This window comes from Oncorhynchus kisutch, linkage group LG5 (assembly GCF_002021735.2).
Source record: "Oncorhynchus kisutch isolate 150728-3 linkage group LG5, Okis_V2, whole genome shotgun sequence".
In the NCBI taxonomy this organism is placed as follows: Eukaryota; Metazoa; Chordata; class Actinopteri; order Salmoniformes; family Salmonidae; genus Oncorhynchus; species Oncorhynchus kisutch.
Genome location: NC_034178.2, coordinates 50218773 through 50238531, shown reverse-complemented (window position 1 = coordinate 50238531; position 19759 = coordinate 50218773). Strand labels below are relative to the sequence as shown.

Below are 19759 nucleotides of genomic sequence, written 5' to 3'. Positions count from 1 at the left end.
ACAGAGAGACGCGCAGACAGAGAGACGCGCAGACAGAGAGACGCGCAGACAGAGAGACGCGCAGACAGAGAGACGCGCAGACAGAGAGACGCGCAGACAGAGAGACGCGCAGACAGAGAGACGCGCAGACAGAGAGACGCGCAGACAGAGAGACGCGCAGACAGAGAGACGCGCAGACAGAGAGACGCGCAGACAGAGAGACGCGCAGACAGAGAGACGCGCAGACAGAGAGACGCGCAGACAGAGAGACGCGCAGACAGAGAGACGCGCAGACAGAGAGACGCGCAGACAGAGAGACGCGCAGACAGAGAGACGCGCAGACAGAGAGACGCGCAGACAGAGAGACGCGCAGACAGAGAGACGCGCAGACAGAGAGACGCGCAGACAGAGAGACGCGCAGACAGAGAGACGCGCAGACAGAGAGACGCGCAGACAGAGGCGCGCAGAGAGAGGCGCGCAGAGAGAGGCGCGCAGAGAGAGGCGCGCAGAGAGAGGCGCGCAGAGAGAGGCGCGCAGAGAGAGGCGCGCAGAGAGAGGCGCGCAGAGAGAGGCGCGCAGAGAGAGGCGCGCAGAGAGAGGCGCGCAGAGAGAGGCGCGCAGAGAGAGGCGCGCAGAGAGAGGCGCGCAGAGATCCCCCCCCCCCCCTCCCCAGACAGACAGACAGTCTTTGGTCGATGGGCTGTTGGTCGACTTCTTTACTCGAGCAGTCGCAAATATATATATATATATATATTTTTTTAATGGTGCACAACACACCTGACTGATTTGGGCCTTTCTCAGTGGACTATTCCATTGTGGACGCCAGGGGGATGGTACAGTCTATCACTCTAAGACGTGATACTGAAATTGTATATAGTGATATATGTCAAAAATAATGTTGCAACACTAATAAATATAGTATTATTTTATAAGAAGAGCACTTTCTCCCATGTTAGATAGTGGTCTCTGTCTGCAGTTCTGAAACATAACCTTCAGTGCGCCGTTGAATTGGTGCCTTTCCCTATGTTGCTACTTACATAACAGCAAAGTTAACCAGAATATTGGTATTGAGAATAATGCGGCGGAGTGAGATGAGGAAACAGCCCTTGCCTTAATTGTCTAAGAAATTTGAGGAGAGAGGAACCCCAACTTAATTAGTTCTATAATAGCCTAACTGTTAAATGTGCCTGGATTTATAAATCATCTTTTACCAAATAGGGATATCTTCTGTATACCACCCCTACCTTGTCACAACACAACTGATTGGCTCAAACACATGAAGAATTCCACAAATTAACTTTTAACAAGGCACACCTGTTAATTGAAATGCATTACTGGTGACTACCTCATGAAGCTGGTTGAGAGAATGCCAAGAGTGTGCAAAGCTGTCATCAAGGCAAAGGGTGGCTACTTTGAAGAATCTCAAATATAAAATATATTTAGTTTAACACTATTTTGGTTACTTCATGATTTCATATGTGTTCATAGTGTTGATGTCTTCAGTATTATTCTACAATGTACGAAATAGTAAAAAATAAAGAAAAACCCTGGAATGAGTAGGTGTGTCAAACTCTGGGGTACACTTAATTAATTTAGTGTTTACACTGTTCCAAATGAACAATGTTGTAATCTAACAGCACCTGTTTGGTTAACGTAATACTCTCGCAACGCTTGCTCCTCTACCCTCCTTTTTCTTGATCTCCAATAGTTTCCACAACTAAATTAAATGTCTTCCATATATCTGACTTCCCCTTTCCCTCCTGAGCAACCAGTAAACATTTGCCCGTTTTGAGTTTCTTTTTCACGTCCTCCGCATCCATTTTGCTGTCACTTGTTATGTTGTTGTGAAAAATAGATAGCTAGGTAGTTGGCTATTTAAGATTCTTTACATCAGTTTGATCCAGTCAACACAAGCACTACCAGATGGGATGATGGATAACTAATGGAATCTACAAGTTTGTAGTCTGTATGGCTACTCTCTCGCACGCACCATATCAAACTCACCGGCCACTGCCCAAAACACTGCTGCAAGCAAGAGGTACCCAAGTCATGCAGGCTGCGCAGCAACCAGTTCCCAAGTTTAAACAAGTTATATTTGTATTTATTTTTTACATGTATTTAAACCAAGAATGGGCCATCCCTGGGAATTTAGTTGGGGTCTCAACTTACTGTTGCGAGTTAGAATAGTAAACACAAGGTACAATTTTGAAATCAGCTGTTTTTCTCTCATGTCAGGCACGGATAGTCAGTCAATTAGCCCATGTCAGCTAACATTTTTTTGATCGGTAAGTTAGTTTAACGGCCAGTTGTCAAAACTTGTAGTAATCATGGTGGAATTACCGTCCCCATCGATTTTATTTGTCAGTCTCACTTAGATATTGTATTAAAAACTGCAAACATTTCTATCCACCCTATGGAAAATGGGTGGTGGTGGCACAACTGCAACCCCTTATGATGAGTTCAGATTTTTTGTGGCCCCCACCACAATCAAAGTAGCCCATCCCGGATTTAGACTGTCCTAAAAAATATAATTATGTGAATAGGGATGTTATTTAAAATGCCCATCCCGTGTGTGTGTGTGTGTGTGTGTGTGTACATATTTTACTATACTTGTGAGTACCAGAAGTCCTGACAAGAATAGTAAACAAACTCAAATTCAGAGTAGTGAGGACATTTTGCCGATCCTCCTATTTTTGGCTAAGGGTTTACGTTAAGGGTTAGGGTCAGGGGTTAGGTTTAGGGAAAACAGGATTTTGAATGGGAATCAATTGTTGGTCTCCACAAGTATAGTAAGACATACAGTTGAAGTCGGAAGTTTACATACACTTAGGTTGGATTCATTAAAACTAGTTTTTCAACCACTCCACAAAATTCTTGTTAACAAACTATAGTTTTGGCAAGTCGGTTAGGACATCTACTTTGCATGACACAATACATTTTTTAACAATTGTTTACAGACAGATTATTTAACTTATAATTCACTGTATCACAATTCCAGTGGGTCAGAAGTTTACATACACTAAGTTGAATGTGCCTTTAAACAGCTTGGAAAATTCCAGAAAATGATGTCATGGCTTTAGAAGCTTCTAACAGGCTAATTGACATAATTTGAGTCAATTGGACCTGTGGGTGTATTTCAAGGCCTACCTTCAAACTCAGTGCCTCTTTGCTTGACATCATTGGAAAATCAAAAGAAATCAGCTGTCGTGACGTTGGACCGATGGGGGAGGTTTATGACCCCCATAAATACCTTTCCCCTTTTTCCTCTCTCTACTCTACCGACTTAAATCTCTGTTAATTAACATTGAGAGAGAGTATGGTGACATCAAAAGATGGGGAAACGGAACCATATTTTGGTAATCCAACCAGTTGAAAATATTTTTTGGAACTTATGGAATATGATGTCAGTTCAGTTGGTGTCTGAGACATGATTGCTGATGATAGGACAACATAAACTGTATCTTGGAAAATCTACACATTCTAGTTATCAGATAAACATGGAATTGTTGTGCAATTTATGGTCCCTCAGACCTTCAATACGTTATACTGCTGCACCATTGAGTGAATCTTGACTGGCTGCATCACCACTTGGTATGGCAACTGCTTGGCATCCGACCGTAAGACGCTATGGAGGGTCGTGCGTACGGCCCTGTACATCACTGCCGTCCAGGATCTCTATACCAGGGGGTGTCAGAGGAAGGGCCTAAAAATTGTCAGACTCCAGCCACACTAGTCATAGACTGTTTTCTCTGCTACCGCATGGCAAGAGGGTACCGGAGGACCAAGTCTGGAACCAAAAGATTCTACCCCCAGCTTCTATAAGTCTGCTAAATAGGTAACCAATATTATCTGCATTGACCCTTTTGACTCTTCACATGCGCTGCTGCTACTGTTTATCCTGTTGCCTAGTCACAGTTAACTCTTACCTATATGTACATATCTACCTCAGTTACCTCGTACCCCTGCATATCGACTTGGTACTGGTACCCTGCGTACAGAGACAGTTCCTCATTGTGTTATTATCCTTCTATGATTTATATTTTTCTCTCTGCATTGTTGGGAAGTAAGCTCTGCGTTGTTAGTCTAAACCTGTTGTTTACCAAGCATGTGACATACAGTTTCATTTGATGTTTACTTAGCAATTAGACAGTCTGACAGAAAGCTAAGCATAGCAGGACAGTTGCATGCAGTTCATGGGACTGCAAAGTCATGATGGAGCTCTCTACCATTACCTCAGTCTTACCCACCATTATGTTTACCACTGCACGACACAGTACATCCACGGATAGTACAGTATAGATGCCCTCAAAGATGACGCCAGAGAGAAATAACTGGTCTATGAAGATGCATCAGTCAATGGGAACATGTACAGTAAATTCATCTGTTTCTCATATTTTATGTTTTCTTTCTCCCTACCTCTCTCTGTCCCCTGCCTCTTCTCTCTCCCTCTCTGTGCCTCGTCTCTTTTTTCCCCCTTCTATCCTATTCTGTCTGCTGTCCAGATGTGGAGCAGATGGCTATTGACTGGCTGACAGGAAACTTCTACTTTGTGGATGATGTGGACGACCGGATCTTTGTGTGTGACAAGGACGGACAGACGTGTGTCACCCTGCTGGACCAGGAGCTGTACAACCCCAAGGGCATCGCCCTGGACCCCACCATGGGGTGAGGACACACGCAGGCAGGCACGCACATACACTTATGCATAGGCTGTATACACCTTTTAAGGTGTATACTCAGATTGCATACTGTAGGTGTCCATGTTTTGCCTTCCATGTTATGTTAAGTTCCATCCTACTAAATAACATGTATTTGAATTTAATAAATGTACATACCTGTAAAATCCAAACATAAGCATTTCACAAACACATGCTCATACACATTCACACTTACAATGATCCATGCTCCCATTTGTTGGTCAGGGTTGAATAGGCATGTGCTTGCATGGACCCAGTGAGTCACTGAAATACACACTGTGGTCTGTCGGTCTATCCTCCTTCCTTCATCCCATGGGAACAGACCAATGTCCCAAGGACTACAGCTGAGACACACACACACACACACACAACCCGCATCACAGTACGTGCATCTAACACACCATAACAGTCCCATGAGAAGCCCAATATTTTGGCCACAGTAGTCTGTCATTGTTACACAACTTAAAACAATGGGCTGAGGGGTGGGTTGAGGTTCGGAGGGGGTTTGAGTTCTCCGAAACACTTGGAAGGGTTCCTTTCCTCTCTCTGATTAGTACGTGGGCCACTGACTTGAAGAGCTCCCGAATCCTGCCTTTCCCCAAAACATTCTACAGTCAGGTTTTCATTTCAGCCCTGACATTTATGACGGAACTCAAACTCAATTCCTGGAGGTGTGTGTGTGTGTGTGTGTGTGTGTGTGTGTGTGTGTGTGTGTGTGTGTGTGTGTGTGTGTGTGTGTGTGTGTGTGTGTGTGTGTGCGCGCAGTTCTTTGTTTTTCATTCCAACCCATTTCCACAGCTATAATTGATTGTGCAGTAATATACTCTGGTATATTTACTCCAGACTCTTTCCCTGTGATGTTGTCCAGCTGCTGTTAGGGATGACAATAATATTCTTGGCTGTAATTTAGAGATTGTATAATATTAGTAGACAGATTCATTTTTTTCTAAAATAGTGAAAACAACAAACCTTCTAAGAATTGCATTGTGACTGATTTATCTTTTTCTGGGAGCACATCCAATATATGATTGTTTGATAGTTCCCTCCTGTTTAGGAATCCCAGTGAGAGGGCTATTTCAGCAGGGCTATTTCAGCAGGGCTATTCAGCAGGGCTATTCAGCAGGGCTATTCCAGCAGGGCTATTCCAGCAGGGCTATTCCAGCAGGGCTATTCAACCACATATGTTCTAACACCAGTTTGCCCTATACTTACATAGACATGGAAAGTAGGAATTTATTAATGAACCTGTCAATCAATCATTCACTCTGTCAAAACAGCTGTCGCTCTTCTTCCCTGCAACTCTTACCTACTGTAGCTTGTTGCTGTAACTGACAACATACTCATGCTCAGTCAACATACCTGCTAAAATACATTTGGAATAAATCCATCAATGAATTAGCTAATCACCCATCATCTCTTTCCTCCCAAAGTAAAGTGTTCTTCACAGACTACGGTCAGATCCCCAAGGTGGAGCGTTGTGACATGGATGGTCAGAACCGGACCAAGCTGGTGGACAGTAAGATCGTGTTCCCCCACGGTATCACCCTGGACCTGGTCAGCAGGCTGGTCTACTGGGCCGATGCCTACCTGGACTACATAGAGGTGGTGGACTACGAAGGCAAAAACAGACACACCATTATACAGGGCCTGCTGGTGAGGCTATCAACCTGCGACAGACTAGCACACTTCTTCAGGGTTCTGGAACGGAGCGTTTAGGAGGGTTTAACATTTAGGAATGTTGCAGATTTTTGGGTTGTTGTGAGGAGCGGAAGGGCATTTCCTTAATTTAGAGTAAAGAGTTTTACATAAGAAGACTTAATAGCTGTGAACTTTACATTCCTTGTTATCCAAGCAGAGTTAACTTAAATCCAAGGTAAATACTTGGTTGCCACTAAAACCAAATTCCCCCATCTATGTAGAGGTTCCTGTGTATTCTCTCCTGTGAGGATCCTCTCTCTCTCCTGCTGCTGTAGTAATGTGGTGCTGTTCAGTGAGCTATGGCCAGAGAGCAGGGAGCTTTTTATTAGAGAGCTGATTAATAGGAGTTAAAGCAGAGCTCTGTGGATGGTGCCGTGGCTGGTACCTATTAAACTTGTTAGCAGGGCTTTTAGCGCTAGCTGTGTATCTGCACAAGTAATGCCCTTCCTTTACTCAATGGACCTGGGGGCACAGCCAACTACACACACACACACAGCCCCTTTTAATTGTGTGTGTGTGCGTGCTCTATCAAGTCTGTGTGTGTATACAACCAGGTGTGTGTGATTGCCATCAGTGGCAGTTTAAAGTCTGTGGATGGTTATTGATGGTGAGGGTACAGGCACTATTGCAGAGGCCATGTATTTTATTCCTTCCCCAGCCTGATCTTAATGGATGCTAGTCACTCTGATCTGAAGAGATGATCGACCACCACTTTCATCTATTTCACTTTACTTTAGTGCTGTTTACTGGGACAGTGAGGCCGGCTTTCTTCTCCTCACAGATGGATAAGTGTGATATGCTTGTTTAGACCTGTTAGGGTGTGTTATGGGAAATGGAGGCCTGAGTCAGGCTATGGGTCATTTGGGATTCTGAATCAGCTGTATAGTGTTGGGCTCCATACATACTGAGTGAATGGGTGTTCAAGTGGAATTCTGTATTGATTGTGGTTTTTGGTTCTTTGTCACTCATTCTTTCTTCTTCGCTCTCCCTCCTCCCATCAATCTCTCCCTCCTCCCCCTCTCCCAGATTGAGCACCTGTACAGTCTGACAGTGTTTGAGAACTACCTGTATGCCACTAACTCAGATAGCGCCAACATGCAGCCTAAGACCAGTGTGATCAGAGTGAACCGCTTCAACAGTTCTGACTACCAGGTGGTGACCCGCGTCGAAAAGGGAGGGGCCCTGCACGTCTACCACCAGAGACGACAGCCGCCAGGTAATTGTTATAGGGTTCTATATTCTATGCTGCCTGCACATATTGTCAAATCAATTCTATATTTAACCCACCAACATAGTGGTATAGTTGAAATTCACTCAGAAATCTCCTCTCCTCCAGTGCGTAGCCATGCATGTGAGCCAGACCAGTTTGGGAAGGCTGGAGGCTGCTCTGACTTCTGCCTACTGGGGAACAGCCATAAGACCCGTACCTGCCGCTGTCGCTCTGGATTCAGTCTGGGGGGTGACGGGAAGTCCTGCAAGAGTAAGTACCACATAGCCAATCCCCTCTCAGATACTCCACAGTACAGCCAATTATCTGTTAGGCACTTTACAAAATAAGACAATAAAATGTTTCTACTTTTGTCTGCGTAGTAACAAAGTACATCTCCCTCCCTGATTGATTCAGCTTGCCTGAGAGGTGTGTATTAATATTCTATGCGGATATGAAAGCAACCACATATTGATCTGTTTCTTGACAACCCTTAGGTGCCCTTGAAACCACACCATTGCCGATAGATTCAGCCACAACCTATTCTGTCCACTACACCATATGGAACAAGTCGTCAAATGTGAATTAGAATTATTGAAAATACCTTACATTCCCGTGACGTTTACGGGGTTATGCTTCTCTTGCACAGTTTTTATCAGTTTAATCAATGCAAATGATATGGGGCAGTGCTATTTACAGTGTTACAGCATTTTAACTGTCAATTCTTTGGAGAAGATATTCATTACTAGACAGAGGAAAGGCAGGAATTGTGGAGGTGATTGGAATCCTATGGATGTTATTTAATGGTAAAGGCCTCATCAATGCTCTCCTCCTCTTCCTGTTTTGTCTGTCTGTTTATAGCATTGTAGTGTGATTTGAAATCGTTTCAGAAGCTACCTCCTCATGAGAAGGTTGGCCGGACTCGATTATGCGTTTTTATGAGTTTACAGGCCAGGGCCTGTCCTATTCATAAAGTATCTCCGAAAGTGATCTAGGATCAGTTTTGCCTAATTAGATGTAATGCGTAAGTTTAGGTGGACATGGGGGTCTGATCTGAGATCAGCACTCGTACTCTGAGACGCTTTATTTATGAATACAGGCCCAGTAAGTCCTCTCTCTCCCATGTTTTTTTCCAGAGCCGGAGCATGAGCTGTTCCTGGTGTATGGTAAAGGTCGTCCAGGGGTCATCCGAGGCATGGACATGAATGCTAAGGTCCCAGATGAGTACATGATCCCCATAGAGAACCTGATGAACCCCAGAGCCCTGGACTTCCACTCAGAGAGTGACTTCATATATTTCGCTGACGCCACCAGCTACCTCATCGGCCGCCAAAAGATCGACGGCACAGAGAGGGACACCATCCTGAAGGACGGTACAGTAACTGCCTTGCATGGTGGCCATTTTGGGGCATCATTGCTGTAATGGAGAGTAGTGGCCATTATGGCTCCAAAATCATGCTAGCAATGTGTCTTGGTAGTTTCTGCTGTTAGTGGCAAGGTGGCCGTTTTGGATCTACCATGTCAAGTTTTGTGGTGTATAATAGGGCAACTGGCCTCTCACCACCTGTTCCTCTGTGTTCCAGGAATCCACACAGTGGAGGGTATAGCGGTGGACTGGATGGCTGATAACCTGTACTGGACGGACGATGGGCCCAAGAAGACCATCAGTGTGGCCAGGCTGGAGAAGGCTTCCCAGACCCGCAAGACTCTCATCGAGGGCAAGATGACCCACCCCCGCGCCATCGTAGTGGACCCCCTACATGGGTGAGAGAAGGAAGGAGGGAGGGAGAAAGAAAAGAGGGAGGGAGAGGAGGCCTTGGGATGGAGTGATGCATGGAAGAGTTTAGGTAATGGTTGTTTGGGGATGGGGATGTTGGGGTGAGAGAGTGTGAAGGATTAGGCCTGCCAGAGGTTTTACTGCCATTAGCAGTAAAGTGTTACTGTCTGCGTGGTGGGACTGTCTGCTTCTTAATAGATTATTTAGATATTCTGCTGAGCCTTTCCCATGGGTGTGGGATGTGGCTGGAAGATGATTGGAAAGTTGACCCTGGGGTGTGTGGGTTTCTGTGTGTGTGTGTGTGTGTCCATGTTTGTTTGTTTGTTTGCATTTATACGTGAGTACGTACATGCATACCGGTGTGTGGGGATGAGAACAAAGCAGGCTGTTGGTATATTTTCCTGTCACTGATCCACCACTTTCTGCTCACAGCACCTTAAACCAATTATATCCCGCAAGTGTGTGTGTGTGTGCGCGCATTGCTTTTGTATGACCCATTTGTGTAGTCGCTTTTCTTTTCTATGGGAGAAGGGGGAGCGTCTTCATCGTGGTTTGTGAAAACGTAACAAAATGATTACAAAAGTTCAAATGAAGTCAGCATATTCACAGCCAGACTCGGACACTCCCCTGTGACCTGCGTAGTGTGTGTGTGTGTGGGGGGGGGGGGGGGGGGGGGGCAATAATAGAGTTCTACTCAATGTCCCCTGCGGCAGAATAGCCCGGTCACGACGGACCAAAACACACACCCCCTGCTCATCCCCCTCTCTCTCCCCAGGTGGATGTACTGGACAGACTGGGAGGAGGACCCTAAGGAGAGTAAGAGAGGGAAGATAGAGCGGGCCTGGATGGACGGTTCTAACAGGAACGTGTTCCTGACCAGTAAGATGGTCCTGTGGCCCAACGGTCTAAGTCTGGACATCCCACAGGGAATCCTGTACTGGGTGGACGCATACTACGACCGCATCGAGATGGTCTACCTTAACAACACTGAACGCAAGGTCAGTCAGACTGGTCACTAGCCCTAAAACTAACCCTAACCCCAAACCTACTACGACCGCATCGAGATGGTCTACCTTAACAACACTGAACGCAAGGTCAGTCAGACTGGTCACTAGCCCTAAAACTAACCCTAACCCCAAACCTACTACGACTGCATCGAGATGGTCTACCTTAACAACACTGACCGCAAGGTCAGTCAGACTGGTCACTAGCCCTAAAATTAACCCTAACCCTACTACGACCGCATCTGTTGTCTACAGTACCTCAACAACTCAGAACGCAAGGTCAGCACATGACAAATGTTACCATGATAATGTATAACTAGTTTATTGGATATGCAGTCTCTGAGTGTACTGGACACATCAACACCTGTATTGTGTTATCAGACGGTATATGAGGGTCAGGAGTTGAACCACGCCTTCGGTCTGTGTCACTACAAACACTTCCTGTTCTGGAACGAGTACCGCAGTGGCAGCATCTACAAATTGGACCAGGTCACCAAGACAGTCTCCCTGCTCCGCAACGAACGACCACCCATCTTCGAGATCCGCATGTATGATGCCCAGCAGCAGCAAGGTACAGGACACTAGTCTGTTCATCCATCTATTCACCTACCCTTCTATCTATCTATCCATCCATCCCCTTAGATAATACACATTAATGTCTGAACATATCTCTCTCCCCGCTCGCTCTCTGTCTGGCTCGCTAACTCGCTCTCTGTCTGTCTGGCTCGCTCTCTGTCTGTCTGGCTCGCTCTCTGTCTGTCTGGCTCGCTCTCTGTCTGTCTGGCTCGCTCTCTGTCTGTCTGGCTCGCTCTCTGTCTGTCTGGCTCGCTCTCTGTCTGTCTGGCTCGCTCTCTGTCTGTCTGGCTCGCTCTCTGTCTGTCTGGCTCGCTCTCTGTCTGTCTGGCTCGCTCTCTGTCTGTCTGGCTCGCTGTCTGGCGCGCTGTCTGTCTGTCTGGCTCGCTCGCTGTCTGTCTGGCTCGCTGTCTGTCTGTCTGTCTGTATGTCTGGCTCGCTGTCTCTGTCTGTCTGTCTGGCTCGCTGTCTGTCTGTCTGTCTGTCTGTCTGTCTGTCTGTCTGTCTGGCTCGCTGTCTGTCTGTCTGGCTCGCCCTCTGTCTGGCTCGCCCTCTGTCTGGCTCGCCCTCTGTCTGGCTCGCTCTCTGTCTGGCTCGCCCTCTGTCTCTGTCTCGCTGTGTCGCTCTCTGTCTACAGGTTCTAATGCGTGTCGTGTGAATAACGGGGGCTGCAGTAGTCTGTGTCTGGCCTGCCCTGATGGGAGGCAGTGTGCCTGTGCAGAGGACCAACAACTGGATGACAGAGACAACACCAGCTGTAAAGGTGAGAGGTCAGGGAGCAGGGGTCAGCTACAGGAGAGCAGGAGTTTAAATTCAAATCAAATGTTATTTGTCACATACACATGGTTAGCAGATGCTTAATGCGAATGTAGCGAAATGCTTGTGCTTCTAATTCCGACCATGCAGTAATATCTAACAACAATATACTAATGTGTATGTGCGTGTGTGTGATAAATCATATGGAAGGGAATTTTTTTGAGATTAGCCTAGGATGAAACGGTCTATTTCAAAGTTGAACTGTCAGTGTGTGTGTGTGAGTGTGGGAGGGAGAGCGAGAGAACAATTGTGTGTGTATATAGTATGCAAATTGAAATCCTTCTTACTCATGGAGCAGTCAGCCCAGATTTTGGTGTTGTGGAGAGGGGCGGGATTAGGGACTGACAGTAGTCCTGACACATACTAGGCTCATGTTGGCTCACTGCTCTGACAGGGTTTGTGTTTGTTGTGGACTGCTGAGATGTGACAGAATATTAGCTAGTATCTCACTGTCCCACCCCACTCATTTAGCTTTGTTGGGGAAATGTGTTATTTGAATGCTCAACTTCTCTCTCTCTCTCTCTCCCCAGTCAACCCGTCCTACATCCCTCCTCCTCAGTGTCAGCCCGGGGAGTTTGCCTGTAAGAACAACCGCTGTATCCAGGAGCGATGGAAGTGTGACGGTGACAACGACTGTCTGGACAGCAGTGACGAGGCCCCTGAGCTCTGCCGTGAGTTTACACACACTGATTGTAGAACGACTACCTTTCGCATGTATTTTTGTGTGTGTGAGGGGGGATGTTGGTGGTTCTGTAAAAAGCTTGGCTTGTTCGTAGTCAGATTGCAGACAGGTTCCACTTCCAGACAAAACACAAGCCTGGTCAGTCTGTCTGTCTCCTACAATCTGTACCCCTGCTCTCCCCCTCTATCCTTCCTCCATCAATCCCTCCCTCCATACTCCCTTTTCCTTCTCTCCCTGTCCCTCCCTCCAGACCAGCACACCTGTCCCGCTGATAAGTTTAAGTGTCAGAACAACCGCTGTATCCCGTTGCGCTGGCTGTGTGATGGAGACAACGACTGTGGCAAAGACGAGGATGAGTCCAACACCACCTGCTCTGGTAGGACGTTCAGACGTACACACACACGGTTGCATACGGTGCACACACAATACGTAACACACTCATACACACATTCTGTACAGACACACACCTTATTTTCTTTCTTTTTCTTATCTCTTTCCCTGTCTTCTCTCTCTCGGTCTTTCTGTCTCTGTCTCGGTCTCTCTCTTTAGTACACATCATTCAGACAATGGTTGTTGAGGGCTGACCTTTCTCTCAGCCTCGCCCAGTGTACATGGACTGTAGTCTCAATGCTCCCAAGATGCTCAAAATGCCATTTGCCATTTGTGGTCGCTGTATCCCAACTACTGTTATAATATTTCAAAGGACAACCTCATAACATCCTATTGGAGTCGTTCTCCTGGGGAGAAATGTTTAGTAATCTCAATGCCCCCCCCCCAACTCCTACCTTCAGCTCGCACCTGCCCCCCCAACCAGTACTCGTGTGCCAGTGGTCGCTGTATCCCAATCTCCTGGACATGTGACCTGGACGATGACTGTGGGGACCGCTCAGACGAGCCTGCATCATGTGGTGGGTCACCTGCCTCACTGTCACCTTTGACCCCTTGACCCTTATGTTTCAACACAGAACATTATCTTCCAATAAAAGACTAAACACGATGCCCATATCACTGAAACCCAGGCCCACAGGGAGTCCGGGAACTATAATGGTTATAGCAGATAAAGTAGTTAGTTACTGCTGGGTTCTTTCTCTTCCATTCTCTCTTTCTCTCTCTCCATCCAGCCTACCCCACCTGTTTCCCTCTCACCCAGTTCACCTGCAATAACGGACGTTGCATCAACATCAACTGGCGCTGTGACAATGGTACGTGTCCCTCCTCCTCATCTTCGTCCTACTGTGTGTGCTTGTATCTCCCAGTCATTATCAGATTTATCACTGGCTCGTTGCTACGTCATTTTATGTCCTCATACCTCCTTGCTACAGCTTTCTTTTCTCTATTTGGTATATTGTGTCTTCTGTTGTTGTTGTTGTTGTTCCATGCGTGTTGTTGTCGTGCCGTGCGCCCACTCCGCTGTCTCTCCATTCGTTTCTTTGTTTCAGAAAGTGATTGTGGGGACGGCTCTAGTTGAATTGTCCGACCCTGCCTGGTTAGAGCATACAGTCGTGGCCAAAAGTGATGAGAATGACACAAATATTAATTTCCACAAAGTCTGCTGCCTCAGTGTCTTTAGATATTTTTGTCAGATGTTACTATGGAATACTGAAGTATAATTACAAGCATTACATAAGTGTCAAAGGCTTTTATTGACAATTACATGACGTTGATGCAAAGAGTCAATATTTGCAGTGTTGACCCTTCTTTTTCAAGACCTCTGCAATCCACCCTGGCATGCTGTCAATTAACTTCTGAGCCACATCCTGACTGATGGAAGCCCATTCTTGCATAATCAATGCTTGGAGTTTGTCAGAATTTGAGCCACTTAGTTATCACTTTTGCCTTATGGCAAGGTGCTCCATCATGCTGGAAAAGGCATTGTTCGTCTTCTCCGGACAAGCTTTTTTTCCGGATGCACCAAACAATCGGAAAGGGGATTCATCAGAGAAAATGACTTTACCCCAGTCCTCAGCAGTCCAATCCCTGTACCTTTTGCAGAATATCAGTCTGTCCCTGATGTTTTTCCTGGAGAGAAGTGACTTCTTTGCTGCCCTTCTTGACACCAGGCCATCCTCCAAAAGTCTTCACCTCACTGTGCGTGCAGATGCACTCACACCTGCCTGCTGCCATTCCTAAGCAAGCTCTGTACTGGTGGTGCCCCGATCCCGCAGCTGAATCAACTTTAGGAGACGGTCCTGGCGCATTCTGGAATTTCTTGGGTGCCATGAAGCCTTCTTCACAACAATTGAACCGCTCTCCTTGAAGATCTTGATGATCCGATAAATGGTTGATTTAGGTGCAATCATACTGGCAGCAATATCCTTGCCTGTGAAGCCCTTTTTGTGCAAAGCAATGATGACGGCACATGTTTCCTTGCAGGTAACCATGTTTGACAGAGGAAGAACAATGATTCCAAGCGCCACCCTCCTTTTGAAGCTTCCAGTCTGTTATTCGAAGTCAATCAGCATGACAGAGTGCTCTCCAGCCCTGTCCTCGTCAACACTCACACCTGTGTTAACGAGAGAATCACTGACATGATGTCAGCTGGTCCTTTTGTGGCAGTGCTGAAATGCAGTGGAAAAGTTTTGGGGGATTCAGTTCATTTGCATGGCAAAGAGGAACTTTGCAATTAATCTGATCACTCTTCATAACATTCTGGAGTATATGCAAATTGCCATCATACAAACTGAGGCAGCAGACTTTGTGAAAATGTATATTTGTGTCATTCTCAAGTTTTGGCCACGACTGATAATGGAGGCTCTTGCTGCTTCTACTTATGCAGTAGAAATACATGTTCTATTGTAGTTCAATTGGACAAGAATCCAAGACAGAGAAAACAGGTTGTTTGTGGTGGTGAGGTATTATCATTATTGAGGAACAACCAATTAGAATATCTGTAATAGTGTGCTTGCTGTCTATTTATCTGACAGTGGACAATATTAAGGTTTAGTTACCAGAAGAACCTCCCTGTTAGAAGTGCTTAGATAAGGAAGGGTTTGGGGAAGCATCTCCTCTGCTGCCAAGCTCAATGTATCAGTGCTGGGTACATTCACTCATGGTGCATGTGCAGTTTCTGTGATTATTTTACCCTTCTCTTTTTTTCTCACATTGAAATGAATTTGTAAACGTACTTAAGTGTTTTGTATGTGAGTATGTATTTTCTGTTGTGGAGAGTAATGGGAATTGCATTGTGAACAATAGTTCTCTAACAGCTATTTACTTTAACTTGAATGTTGTCTGAGTGTAGAGATCACGGACATTGACAGTTCTTCGTAACTAACATAAATCACCAGGTACATATAACCTGGGTGATTTGTTTTAGCCTTTCCTTATAGTCTGTGTATGTTGTGTGTGTGACTGGTGTTACGTGGAGGTTTGACTGTGTTTTCCTTAGACAACGACTGTGGGGACAACAGTGATGAGGCAGGCTGCAGCCATTCCTGCTCCAGCGCCCAGTTCAAGTGTAACAGCGGCCGCTGCATCTCCAACTACTGGACCTGCGACGGGGACAATGACTGTGGAGACTACAGCGACGAGACCCACGCCAACTGCACCAATCAGGGTGAGTGTCAGCTCAGTAACCCACTAACCGGGACAACTTAATGCCATATTACTGTGTGTGCTATAGGCTACTTAAATGACAGGATGTGAGCTTATAGATAGCGATTGACTGTTTGAAACCTCAGTACAGGACAACAAGCCTAAGCACACAGCCAAGACAAGCAATCTGGGTCTGACTATGCCAGCTGTTTATTGATTTATGCAAGTCCCTTTGATTTTTCATTGAGTGAATAGTGATTTAATTGTGTCCATCACTGAAGCATGATGTTCTGTTAAAATGTGTTCCCTGTGACGGTGTGCTTGTTTCCCATTGGACCACCACAGTGGGAGAGAGGCGAGGTAGTGAATCACGTTGTGCTAGTTTCCCATTGGACCACCACAGTGGGAGAGAGGAGGTAGTGAATGACTGTGTGCTGTGAGAGCTCTGTCCTAATGAAGCCTGTGATTATGTCACGCTCACTATGACATCATGCAGCATCTTTCTTTACCGTAACTCAAATTTAGCCTGCTCAGAAAACTACAAACAGCAGGGCCCCCAGTTTTTCTTAACGATGTGACTTGACCAAGAAAAAGTTCTAGTTTATGACAAGGGCTCATAGTTCCTGTGATGTTTTGTTACATTTCCTTCTCTGTTCATGTTGTATAAGTGTTGTTTCAGTGTTATTGTAGTGACGTAAAACTCCTTATCCCCCTCTCCCTCCCCAGCCACGCGTCCTCCTGACGGCTGTCACATGGATGAGTTCCAGTGTCGTATGGACGGCCTGTGCATCCCCATGCGTTGGCGCTGCGACGGGGACACAGACTGCATGGACCTGAGCGACGAGAAGAACTGCGAAGGCGTCACACACACGTGTGACCCCGCCGTCAAGTTTGGTTGCAGGGACTCTGGTGAGGAGAATGGGGATGGTTGTGTCACATCAATAAAGAGCAAATGAGTGGAGTCTAAGTGAGAGAGGAGAGAATGGATGACTGGGTTATTTTCTGGTTGTAAAACATAACTGTAACAATATTGAAATGGGTAGCTTAGCATTATCTGGTGGAGATGAAGGACTGGATTTGGTTTTAGCTGCTGTGAAAAACTGTTGGGCATATTTGTTGTTGTGGACAGCGTCTGCCTGTAAGGTCAGACTTTTGACCTTTCCCCTCTGACCTGTCCCCAGCCCGCTGTATCAGTAAGGCCTGGGTGTGCGACGGGGACCGTGATTGTGAGGACAACTCTGATGAAGACAACTGTGAGGCGTTGGTGTGTAAGCTCTCTCACCATGTGTGTGCCAATGACTCCACCATCTGTCTGCCCGCTGAGAAGATGTGTGACGGCACTGACGACTGCCCCGACGGCTCTGACGAGAAACTCTGTGGTAAGACCTGCTGCTATTAAAAATGACATTACCCATGGTGCACTGGAAGATAGAACAAGGACCCCACTGCTGACACCAACAAGCCAGAGAAAAACCTTGAGCTGTCATGAATGTTTATGATACCGGTTATGTCATTATTATGACAGTGTTGTGTGTCCATCATGACAGAGGGCTCAAGAACAGTGTTACCCATTTGTTTTGTTCAGTGTTACCTCTCTTCTTAACACCCATCTCTCTTTTTCCCCTTTTCCCTGCAGACCTGTGCTATCTGGATAACGGGGACTGCAGCCATAACTGTACGGTAGCCCCTGGGGAGGGTGTGGTGTGTTCCTGCCCCCTGGGCATGGAGCTGGACCCCAACAACAAGACCTGTCAGATCCAGAGCTTCTGCGCCAAACACCTGAAGTGCAGCCAGCGCTGTGAACAAGACAAGTTCAGTGTCAAGTGTTCCTGCTACGAGGGCTGGGAACTGGAGCCTGACCAGGAGAACTGCAAGAGCACTGGTGAGGGAGGGAGGGAGGGAGGGAATGGAAGGGGAGGTTAGAGGGTAGGAAAGGAGAAGTAGAGAGGGGATATGGTCAGATGGTGGTTTGGAGTGAAATAATAGAGAAGGGGGGGGAAGCTAAGAAATCTAATGATCATGAGAATAAAACACACTGGCGTTGAGGTTGTGTGGTGAGGGAAAGATATTGGGGTTTGGGAGTGTTGTTTCCTGCAAGGGCAGGAGAAGGAGCATGGGTGAAAGAGGAGGCCATACAGTACATTTCCAGGAAATGTTGTGGTTTTGGTTCAGGGGAGTGAGTGAAGGAGGAGAGTGAGTAGGAGAGAGATGATGGGGTATTTCGGCAGGAAGCTGTGTGGTTTCAGTGGTCCCACTAAGCATACCTGTGCAAGAGGAGAGGGAGAGAAGGAACGGGATGGGAGGGGAGGGTGCACTGTGTGCAAAGTAGATACAACAAGCACCGCTATATCACAATGATCATGTGATCTCCTGTATTCTCCTCAGATCCCTTCAAGCCCTTCATCATCTTCTCCAACCGCCATGAGATCCGTCGGATTGACCTGAACAAGGGGGAGTTCAGCGTACTGGTGCCTGGCCTGAGGAACACCATTGCCCTGGACTTCCACCTGGCAGAGAATGCCCTCTACTGGACCGATGTGGTAGAGGACAAGATCTACCGTGGCAAAATGTCAGAGAACGGAGGTGAGTCTCTTCTTCTCCACGTTTTAGCACTAGATTGTTAATAAGCAGTGAGAAGAATAGCACACTTCTTTGTCTTTGGCGTAGTACTCCAGCTTTCATGACACATTTCCCAATTGTCTTTACAGCGGGAATGCTGGGAATCGTAGTTGTACTGTTGTGCAGCCTTTAGTCCTACAACTCCTGAGCGGAAGTTGCTAGTAAATAACAAAGCAGATGGTCCAGTTCCACGCCGAAAGACAAAACTAATCAATCAAAACCACACTGTCACCTTCCTAACAGGCAAAGCCAATCAATCAAAACTAAACCGCTACCATTAAAAAGGCAAAGCCAATCAATCTATAGAGCCATAGCTTCAGTGCTCTGACTCTATAGATGAGGCCCTCTCATTACAGTAGGAAGGAATAACGAGTATGTGTGTGGTGTGTGCGTGCTCCAATCAGAATGATGACTAGTCTCAGATGATTAGACCATTCTCTTTGATTAGGGAGCTGGAAAGGAAAATGAATGGGTGAGAGAGAAGGATGACTTCTCCTCTTGTTTTATTTGCTCTGGCGCCTGATGTCGTGACATTTGCTCAGGCCCAAACAGGAATAGGATACATCCTGTCAGTAGTAGGGAAAGTTGTGGCTTTGTAGGTGGCATCATTAGATATTCCGGGGCTGCATTGGCATTACAAAGTCTCTGCGTGTGATTGATGTTCATGGGACTGGTCAGACACACTGACAACTTGAATGACTAGAGTTGAATAGGTCTACAGTAAGGAGGAATGACACAACAAAGCTTCACATTCAACTTAACCACACTGCCCCCCAGCTCTGACCAGTTTTGACGTGGTGATCCAGTATGGACTGGCCACTCCAGAGGGTCTTGCGGTGGACTGGATAGCAGGGAACATCTACTGGGTGGAGAGTAACCTGGACCAGATAGAGGTGGCCAAGCTGGACGGAACCATGAGGACCACTCTGCTGGCTGGGGAGGTGGAGCACCCCCGTGCCATCGCCCTGGACCCCCGCTATGGGTGAGAACCAGCATGCTGCTGGGAATGGGTTAGCCTGGTCCCAGATCTGTTGGTGCTGTGTTGCTAACTCCTATGTTGACAATGACCAAAGGAGTTGGAAAGGCAGCACAAACTCTTCTGGAACCAGGCTAGGAATGAGCTAAAACATGGCTTAAAACAGGGTCTTGACCTGAGTCATTGGCTTTGTGTTT

General features: G+C 46.5%; 1 protein-coding gene across 5 annotated transcripts in view; it reads left to right on the top strand.

The window, feature by feature from the left end:
- The window catches only part of LOC109891584 (low-density lipoprotein receptor-related protein 1-like), a 149228-nt gene that overhangs the window by 73392 nt on the left and 56077 nt on the right, over positions 1 to 19759 (top strand). For 4 of the 5 annotated variants that reach the window (XM_031825268.1, XM_031825265.1, XM_031825266.1 and 1 more), the window contains exons 7-25: positions 4482 to 4644; positions 6107 to 6329; positions 7401 to 7590; positions 7711 to 7854; positions 8718 to 8954; positions 9165 to 9345; positions 10134 to 10356; positions 10744 to 10933; positions 11573 to 11698; positions 12282 to 12422; positions 12684 to 12809; positions 13225 to 13341; positions 13555 to 13635; positions 15822 to 15989; positions 16694 to 16876; positions 17149 to 17346; positions 17604 to 17849; positions 18353 to 18550; positions 19364 to 19568. In XM_031825268.1, the coding sequence (XP_031681128.1) occupies positions 4482 to 4644; positions 6107 to 6329; positions 7401 to 7590; positions 7711 to 7854; positions 8718 to 8954; positions 9165 to 9345; positions 10134 to 10356; positions 10744 to 10933; positions 11573 to 11698; positions 12282 to 12422; positions 12684 to 12809; positions 13225 to 13341; positions 13555 to 13635; positions 15822 to 15989; positions 16694 to 16876; positions 17149 to 17346; positions 17604 to 17849; positions 18353 to 18550; positions 19364 to 19568 (3340 nt within the window). Of the gene's footprint in view, positions 1 to 4481; positions 4645 to 6106; positions 6330 to 7400; positions 7591 to 7710; positions 7855 to 8717; positions 8955 to 9164; positions 9346 to 10133; positions 10357 to 10411; positions 10453 to 10743; positions 10934 to 11572; positions 11699 to 12281; positions 12423 to 12683; positions 12810 to 13224; positions 13342 to 13554; positions 13636 to 15821; positions 15990 to 16693; positions 16877 to 17148; positions 17347 to 17603; positions 17850 to 18352; positions 18551 to 19363; positions 19569 to 19759 lie in introns of those variants that run through there. The other variant, XM_031825267.1, reaches the window with a different exon arrangement.